General features: G+C 35.6%; 1 protein-coding gene across 1 annotated transcript; it reads left to right on the top strand.

Annotated features, from left to right (window-relative positions):
- Positions 1 to 7: 7 nt before the first annotated feature.
- Positions 8 to 9,934, top strand: LOC149841883 (uncharacterized). The gene is made up of 2 exons (XM_090000539.1): positions 8 to 40; positions 9,406 to 9,934. The coding sequence occupies exon 2, from the start codon at positions 9,428 to 9,430 to the stop codon at positions 9,932 to 9,934; it is 507 nt and encodes a 168-aa protein (XP_089856665.1). The 5' UTR covers positions 8 to 40; positions 9,406 to 9,427.
- The last annotated feature ends 207 nt before the right edge of the window (positions 9,935 to 10,141 follow it).

The raw sequence follows: 10,141 nt of genomic DNA, 5'->3' as shown, positions 1-10,141 counted from the left end.
TCAAAATCCAAACCTTCATTCCCGCCTCTATCTCACACAGGTTTGGATTTTAACTTTAATCTCTTTCATCCAGTTTTATGTCCTCCGTCCCCAGTTCAAAAGGGGCAAGACGAGTCGGAACCCATTTTCCCTCAGTCCATTGTCATCTTTAGAAGGATTAGCAACCGGCAGGAGAAGAATCAAAACGGGTACGGGGTGGGGCGGGAGAAAGCATAAGTTCATCTCCGCTTTCATCCCTACATGGGTTTGGATTTTAACCTTCATCCCCACCTCCATCCTGACACGGGTTTTGATTTTAACTTTCATCCCCGTTTCATGTTCTCCATCTCAGGTCCAAACGGGGTGAGGCAGGGCGGTGCCCCATTTTCCCCCGGTCCACTGCCATCCCTAGTTGCCTCCTCTAAGAGGGGTCTTAATCGGGTTTTCTTATTTGTCACCATACCTGAACCTTATAGGGTTTGGTCCAGATCGAGTTTGGGTAAACTAGAGACCCGTTGGCACCTGTAGTTACAAACGCCCTTTAATTGTATTCTTGTGAATTAAAACTATATCAATCCAAACTACTATCAACTGGATTTGTTGTGAACCTGATGGGACCAAAATGGGGTGCAATGTTTAAAAACAGCGGACTGTAAATGTTTTACATATCCTTAGGGGATTTTTTCTATTTCCTGCTACACATTGTGGGATTTGAACCCCTGTTACGAGGCTCCGCTGGTCTGGTAGGAGCTGCGAGTGCACGTCACCTTATGTTGGGACAACGTGGGTTCAAAACCCAATGGTATAGTTGTATAACGGGTAAGGGTCTGCCACTTCTTTTAGTAGTCTCGTGATCTTCTTTTAGTAGTCTCATGATCATTTCTAAAACTCCTGCGAAGTATCACTTTTCTGAGTTTTTTTTATGAGGACCACTGGTTTCTTCAAAACTGCCAGATAGAGACCTGAATTTAACCTTCAACATCTTGGGAAATAAGGATGGCAGTGGACCGGGAGGAAACGAGGCCCCGCCTCGCCGGGAATGGAGAACATGAAACGGAATGGAGGCAAGGATGAAGGTTAAAATCAAAACCCGTGTAGGGATGGAGGGCAGGATTTGGAGACGGGACGGGGGTGGAGACCTGGTTCATCACCCTTGCCCCCATCCAGAGCTGGACCTGTAAAGAGACCAATGAGGCTTGGGCCTCAAGGCCCCTGGGCCAAAAAAAAATTTAGGGGTCTATTGTTTAAGTAGTTTATATAAATATTTTATATATTTTTATTTAATATAATATAAATATTTGGAATATTATATTTGTTTATTGTGAGTGCAAATTTTATTGTTTTCCGGTCCACTGCCATGCTTATGACTGATTTTGAGTAAAAGGGTTAAGATCAAGACCCATGCGGGGATAAGGCGAGGATAGAGGGCAGCATTTTGAGACAAGCCAAGGGTGGAGACCATATCCCCCGCCCCTGTCCAGTGCCATCCCTAATCCGTTGCCAAGACTGGTATTTGACAAATAAATGCAAGTATATCATGTAATCTTGACTCCAATCACAACTCTTGTTCTTGGAAAATCTTGATAAGAGAAAATCATTCAGTATATTAAAAAAATCTCAGTTTTCTAGAGAAATATCAGTTTATGAGAATATAAAATAATTATAAAACTATATTAAACAATAAATATCACAAAAAAGTATAATGTTTTGTTTTTAGTGCATTAATATCAAAATAAAATCATGATAAAAATGTGATATTTTCAAATTGGGTAAATTTTTTAATATCATTTTTTATCAACAAAAAAAAAACAGCCATTGAAAATACAAAGTTAAATTCATGATATTCATTGTATTGTTACTTGTATCAGTGGGGTCTAAAATAAGATATGTATAATATGGCATAGTAAAAAAATCATAAATTTTTAATACAAATTTTTTTATCACAGTGAAATATTTGATAAATCCCTCGATCAAATAATTAGGCGATTTATAGGTGATAACACAGGTTCCATATCATTAATTAAGCAAAGCAAAACCTTGCCTTAAAATATTATAGGTCATATAAATTTATAATTAATACAATTAATGAAAATAGTTAAAGTTCCTAAAGACATCAACATAAAATATGATCTCATGGAACCACCTGCAGCGATTTCTGCAATTGCTTTAATATATTTATCCATTACCTGAAAATTAATAATGCAAATGGGGTCAGACTACTCCTCATTTGAATAATAATCATAATATCAATATGAATGTGCTCAGTGTCATGTGCACAAGTATATGTGCATCATATATGAATGCTGATATACAAATTACTAAAACTCATACAAGTTCTATGAGATTCACCTAATACAAAATAGCACATGGTTTGGTATATAAAGGAAAACATTACTAAAGCTACGCATCACAATATCAAATAATGTACGAACTTAAAGACATTTAAATGTAAACTGACTTTATGTTTCTCTTGTTAATTACCTTATAGGTATGCACAGATACTCGACATCATAGCGAACTAAGACCACATGGGGGTCTGTTATGTTTTTCCAATTAATACCTCGTGTTATTAGCAGTATGGATACCAAAAGGGAACAGTTCGCGACCAAGAGAGTACTTCCCAATGAGAAGCACTAGAAATAGAATGCTTCCTGAAAACTTTTATAGAAGACTTTGACCTACCATTTAGGACACATTGGTAGTCTTGACCTCATAACTTCAAGAACTGGAGATTGGGTGAGACGCCTCGCTCTCACAAAAATATAATTATTTCACGGAGCTTGTATCATCTACCCTTTCCAAAGTAAGACATGAGTGTGGTAACGTACATCTTTCAAGTGTACCCAGAACCCTTGGAAACTGATAACATATATTGTCTTTCAGGTATACCCAGAATCTCAGAAAACCGATAACATATACCATCTTTCAGGTATACCTAGAATCCCACAGATTAGGTTATATATGGATATAATAAATTTTGTTTATTTGTTTGTGTGAATCATTGCATCACAAGGGATTTTCAAAACCCCAAACCCACATTCGGGTGATCAAGTCGTATACACATTACCAACCTAGTGCACAACCGGCACCAACAATAATTCTTAGAATTGCAGCTCAAATTTGAGTCAAGTACTTGTACTTACATTATTTTAAATTTTATTTCTGAATTAGGGTGTACGTATCGTACCTCACTAATCATGCAACCATTTGACATGTCTCAAGTACAACATTTCAAAAGTGCTCATACGACACTACAAGGGTTCTGCAGAACTGCAAACTCAATTTTGAATTTTTGTATAAACATGACTATGCAATTTTCATTATTATACAAAAATTTATAAGAATATGCATTTTTTATCAAACAATTCATACATTGCACATGGTCATAAGATTCACATGCAAATCACATACAAATTTTATAAGTGCCCATATGGCACCATAAGGGTTTTGCGAAACTGCATGCTTAGTTTAGAGCTTTCGCATAATTCATGACCCTGCAATGATCATAACTATGCAAATATTTACATTATAAATTTACAATAAGTGGTCCATGTACTGGACCTAATCATAGCATTCATGTGTGCATCATATATTTAGTTTACATATGAAACAATTTACAATATGAATATCTCATTCTTTGTCAAGGCACAGTAATAGCATAACATTATTTTCATGTACATGCGATAAAAATTATATTTTTGCAAAAATACCCATGTATACACTCATTCTAATAATATAATAGCAAGAATCATGAAATAGGCATTACTTTACCATTTAACCAGGTTTTCAAATATAATAACTACCCTGTTGAGTGTATAATAAAAAATATAATAAATTTGTATTTTGTGAAACTATGTTCATTCGATGAACTACGATCGGTTTAAATACATTCTTACTGAATATCGATGACATTTAATTTACACAAATACTACTGCATGCACTTTGGTATGCATACACACCTAGTATTAATTTTTTTTTTAAGGCAAGTTGAGTTTAGGCAGACACCTACCAGTTATACAATTACATACCATTAGGATTTGAATCTGCAATGTCCCAAGACAAGGGGACACGCACGGGCTGCTACTACAGGTACCCCTGTTCGGCATAGTCTGCCAAAATGGTTGTGCTCAGTAGGGTATCACAACTGCTGTGCAGCAAGGGAGTGGCAACCGGCTGGGGGTCGGTCTATATCCTGTTTCCACATTTTTTGTTAAGTGCAAGTTGGGGTTACGGCAGACCCCATTCAATTGTGTAACATGCACTAGTTGTGAATCACTTGCTTGCAGCGTCCAGCCAGTGTGATGTTGCCATGATGGAAACCATAAAGCCAATAGGCTGGGGTCATGACTAAGTAGGCTGGGGTCGGACAGACCCAAAAACAAAAGTCAGATTTACCAATAATGACATGCTAGACATTTAGAGAACACCAAATTAACGGGCTTGAAAAGAAAACATGTCAAACTTCTGATTTCACCAAAATCTCATAATATTTTCATAATGATAACTATAACTTAATAGGCAATACATGTATGTAACGTGCCCACCTCTATGACATGTCAGTTTTATAAATCATGCTTAACATCTATTTAAGTTACATTCTATGAACTTATTTAAGTTTTAGATCTACCCGGAACAAGGACTCAGATATGACAAAATTACATGATGGAAACCAAAAAGAATTTTAGCATTTAACAGTATGTCATGACATTCAAAAGAATGCAAACGTAAAAGCATAAACCTCTAATTAATGTATTAAAAATGCACATCATATAGTAGACCATATATATACATGTATTTCCGAATCTTAAACACCTAAGAACATCAGCAAAATCCTGTATGGTTTTATGTATGCACAAACTACCCTTAATCAGATTCCAATTCATGACAGAAAATTTACTCAGATCTAATGTTATTCCTAATTAAATTTTTTGGAATCTAATTACAAGGAAAAACAAAACAAACAAATACATGACGATTAAATCCATGGAACAAAATACAAACTTGCCCGCTATACGATAGACTGATTTTTTTTTACAGATCTAAAATAATTCAATGATAGTATGACATATATATATTCTTTCTAGATCTGAAATAAATCACGTAATAATATAATAAAATACACATTAGATTACGATATAATGTGTTCACACTTTTTTTCTGTTTGTACAGATCTGAAGTGATAATCAACATAAGACCCAAATTTTTTTCATATGATACATGTCTATTAGCATGATCTGGCTACCTAAGTTATGCCTACGATCTCTCTATTAAGGGCAGATCAACACCCCATGACATGAGATCCAATCATCGTGTATGCAAGTTCATTATTCATGGTACCGAGGACCGATTAGATCTCACATCCGTCATGGCTATTTCACATGGCTAGATGTATGTATTTTCATACATACATTTGAAGGGTGTTGCAGCATACGTGTGCTATAGGGCACCGAACACACACATAGAGATATAAGGCCCCTTACTTCTTTTGACGAATCAAATCTCTGAACACGACTGGGTGTGGCTGGGTCGATAGGTGGTCATCCTCCTTATAGCTATATATTGTTCAACACCTCCAAAATGTGTGAAAAAAAATAAACAAAGAGGAGAAGAAAAGAGCTAGAGGAGAAGAAGTGAGAGATGAGAGAGAACTCTCTTTAAGTGAACCCTAAAGAGGACAAAACATGAAAGATTACCAAGAAAAATAAATTAGGCATACTATGTTGGAAAAAAAAAAACTAAAAATGGAAAGAAGAAGGGTTCTCTTTCCTATAAGAGTCTTATATATTAACGTAGTTATGAACCACGTTAATTCCTCCATTGGCTTCCCATCCTTTCAAAAATATATGATAAGATTAGGGTAAGCAATCCTCCTACCTTTTTTTCTTTATTTATTTCTTTCTTTGTCCTTTCCTTATTACACATTCTTTTTTTTTTTTTTTTTTTCAACCATACTTACATGGCAGCTACCTTGAGTCATAAGAGAAAAACGTGTATAAGATAGGAGTTAGTACTTACCATAAGGAAATTTTCTAATTTCCTCCTCTCCACCTTTATTTCGCTTTTCATTAAATTTTTTACTTAGTCAACAACAAGAAAAAACATGTGCTATTTGTTTTTAAAAACTGAAATTTTGAAATCTCCAATCCATATCATATATGTCATCTATTAAAATGTGTGAGTTAGTTTTTGGCTAATTTTACCAAAAATAAATTTTTCCAACTCCGCTTTCTCTTCAATTCTATTTAAGTCAGTAGCATAATAAAACATGTGCTATACAAGAATTTTTTTTCATGTTTTTAGAACAATAATTTGAATTCCAAAACCCTAATATGGTTTTCCAAATTTGGAATTCTTCATTGGCTTTATCTACAACAAAAATGTGTATTACAAAAAATCTATTCATGTTTTTTGTCAAAAAGAAATATAGCACACTAAAATAAAAACCCATGTGTATGTGAGGATTTGAATTCAAGTCACTCCCCAAAAAGGCAACACGCATCTCCAAAACACTATTGTTCTTTTTGTTCTAAATTAAGTCTTTGTTAATTTATTTATATACATATAGGCATTATAGGTTTTTGTCACAAATGAATGTATTGTCTTATTACCAAAATATATATATGTGCAGTGAGATTTAAACTTACGTCAATTCTCAAAGAGACAATGAACCTCTCCACAACACCACTTTACATTTCATTGCAAATTTTATCTACATTAATTTATTTATATATATAATATGAGTTTTCTAACGAATCTCGAATTTGGATTGGATCTTCATACTAATTTGGATCTTTTGAAACTTCTCAACTGGATTTCGAATCTTGGTTGGGTTACACAATATTTTAGATCTATTAAAAGTCTAATTAAACTCCGATCGGGTTTTGGATCCACTTGCTATATCCAAATCCACTTGCTATATCCAAATCCACATATTGGATTCGATATGCCCCTATTCAGATTTAAGATCCAAGATATTCAATATAATATTATATTATTTTATCCATTCTGAAAAAAAAATCTTTTTATTTATTTCTAAAATTTCTGAAACTTTTAAGGCTTTACATCTTTCCCCCCTTAAAAGAAACTTTATCTCCAAAATTCGTTATAAGGACTAAACAAATAGACTGTGGTATCTTTTCTGAATTCTAGATCTAGGTTTTTCTCGTATATTTTTCAATGAAAATCTTTCAGGTGATTTCAAGGGTTCAATCTATTTCATATATATTGTCATTAATTATAATACTACGAGAAGAGAAGCTTGTCCCTTTTAAATAAATAATGTTCTTACTTATGGCTTACACAAAATCTTGTAATGCTCATTCATCCAGTATTCTCATAACTATACAAGGGATCATACTATGTGTGTTATTCCAAATGAAAACTTTAAATCTCATGGTTTATTTAAAATATTTAAAGTCCTATTTAAAATATGTAAAATTTCTTTCTAAATCTATAATTGCATTGTCTATGTCTAATAGGAAGTTAAATATGACCTAAAGATATCAATTGGGTTCAATTTTGACATCCAACCATAGCTAAATTCGATTCATCAGATCATGTATCCCTAGTAGAATCCAATTAGGGTTTGGTATTGGATTTAGGATCTGTTCTTTGAATGAGTGGAGTCTAAGTCCGACTAAGCTTAGATATCAATGCATAAGACTATAAGAATTTTAAATTAATCAAATCTAGGTTTTTAGACTTATAATCATTCAATTGACATTCAAATCCAAAAATATTCATCTTTATTTCCTAGAGAACATATATATATATATATATCCAAAATTCTTATATTATATATTTATTTATTTCACTCTCAAAAGATTTTTTGCTTTGTCCTCATAAAAATATCAAAAAATCGTGAGGTTTACACATAATACGAGTGTATATCATATCAATATTCCTTGTACCAAAAGTATGTATCATACCATATTGTACAATATAGTACATACGTACAACATTGATCTTAACAATTAGAGAATTGTCGATTAAGTGCAAATATCAAATTTTGGACTGGTCAGATCCAAATTTGGTTCTATCTTTTTCCATTCAACTTTGAATTCGAAATCTGATTAAGTCAGATTCGATAATGCCTAAATACAACTCGTTGGTATCCCTAGGTGAAGCTAAGGTACGAGCAACAAGAGATAAAATGTTTCTTTGCGGATTGTTTGGGCTAGGAAATGGAGATGAACTGCCCGTGGCTCGGCTACTGTTCTGTTCGTAAATAGCTTATTCGAACCCGTGAAATAAGCTCAACAAGCTGAACATTAACATCATGTGTTTGGCTTGGCTCGGTTCATATAGGTTCATTAGCTAGTAACACGTACATTTTACATATAGTTTATATTTCATAAAGTGTATATTGTTGAAGTATTTGTATTGCAAGCACTATGTTTAGAGTTCACAACTTATTGCTTATAGCTTCGAAATAATATATTCATCTCAGTTAGAGCTTGGGTTAGTAGGTTTAGAGTTCAATTTTTGTAATGTTTTATTTTTTAAAAATTTTAACTTTTTTTAAATAAATCATCTCGAGCTAGGCTTATTTAACTCAGGCTCGGCTTGAAAATTGTTAGACACAGTCTCATAGATGCGATGCTGACCCAGTCATGAAAATCTGTTTTTTATGGAAAGTAGGACATAGTAGCAAGTATTTGTATGGATATTGAATACATAAAGAATAAATTTTCTAGTAATTTTAATATATAAAAATGCATCTATTAGAGCCTGCCATGGCTAAGCGAGAGCATGCATCGATCAAGCCTCGGTTTTTCAAGAACATGGATCCCATCATTTGAAATAGGATGGGTTCCATCCTACATTCAATCCTAGCCCTCCAATCAAGGGCTAGATGGTTCGGTTGGACGACTAGGATTGAATGTAGAATGAAACCCATTCTATTTCAAATGATGGGATTTGTGTTCGTTTTTCAAGCTAGGCTGATGAAGACCGGTTGTTGGTTTGACCCTGTCCGAGCCTACTAACTCCTACTGACTCGGCCAGGTTTGAGTTTGGCTGGACCACCCGAGCCTACCTAAACCCAGCGCGCCCAATGTCGTGCTTCAAAAAGAACCAAGAAAGCTTTTATCGCAGTGACCGTGTTACCCTTCTTCATCTAACAATTTCTCTTACATGAGTGTTGTAGGACAGCTTCGTCCTTTCCAACAATATTTCGTTTCTTTCTGTCATCTTGTGAATCCCACCTTCTCTTGGCCTTTCCAGGTTGACCAATCAAAAATTTTCTAGTGCAACAAAAACCAATTAAATCAACGGCTGGGCTTCGATCGATTAAAGCGCAACTCACGAGGCAATATTTTGGCCAATCAGGCGCCTCCGCCACCTCTATATCACTTAGCCATATGACGCTCTCTCTGTCATTCTCATTCTTCTTCTTCTACCTTCGTCCCTCTCTGCAACTTTCAGGTCCACAATCCCTTCGCTGACGATGGCCCCCAAATCCAAGAAGAAGAAGTCTCCGGCTGCCGGAGCATCGACGCCACCGGAGGCAGAGAATAAGCCGAGGGAGGAACGCGCAGGGAAGAAGCTGCCGAAGGGAGATGAACGGAAGGCGGAGGCCGGAGTAGAAAAGGGAAAGGACAGAAACAAGAAGAAGAAGAAGAAGAAGAAGAGGAGCTTGGAATCATACGAGAAATACATATACAAGGTGCTGAAGGAGGTGCACCGGACGATGAGGATATCGAATGAGGCTATGGACATCATGAACAGCTTCATGGTGGACATATGCGAGAGGATTGCCCAAGAAGCTCACCGCCTCGTCCAGTACAACAAGAAGCACACCATGACGTCCAGGGAGATACAGTCGGCGGTGAAGTTGGTGCTGCCCGGTGACCTCGCCAAGCACGCGCTCGCCGACGGGAATAGGGCCTTAACCAAGTATAACTCTTCATCTTTCGGGTTCGGGGTCGGTTGTGGCTTTCGGGTGATGGGATGAGGGCTTGAAGCGTGGGTTTCTTTCGAAGGAGGGATTCTTTGTTGGACATTTTGTCTGGTCTATCGTCTTCTTTTGGTTTTGGTAATAAGAGTCTTGCTTGGAGATGAGGAGAATACAGAGGTTGTTGATTTCGTTTCGTTATTTCTTGGTCATTCTTTTTTTTTCTGTTTTCTTGACGAGCTGGATCGGTGCGGGCGTTAATGGAGT

The sequence above is a fragment of the Nuphar pumila genome, chromosome 3 (genome assembly GCF_984573655.1).
Source record: "Nuphar pumila chromosome 3, dmNupPumi1.hap1.1, whole genome shotgun sequence".
Classification (NCBI taxonomy): Eukaryota; Viridiplantae; Streptophyta; class Magnoliopsida; order Nymphaeales; family Nymphaeaceae; genus Nuphar; species Nuphar pumila.
Note: the sequence above shows the minus strand (reverse complement) of the source record. Positions and strands in the feature narration are given on the sequence as shown.

Excerpts from the sequence above, each read along its gene's own strand:
- LOC149841883 (XM_090000539.1), top strand. The coding sequence starts at position 9,428 with ATGGCCCCCAAATCCAAGAAGAAGAAGTCTCCGGCTGCCGGAGCATCG.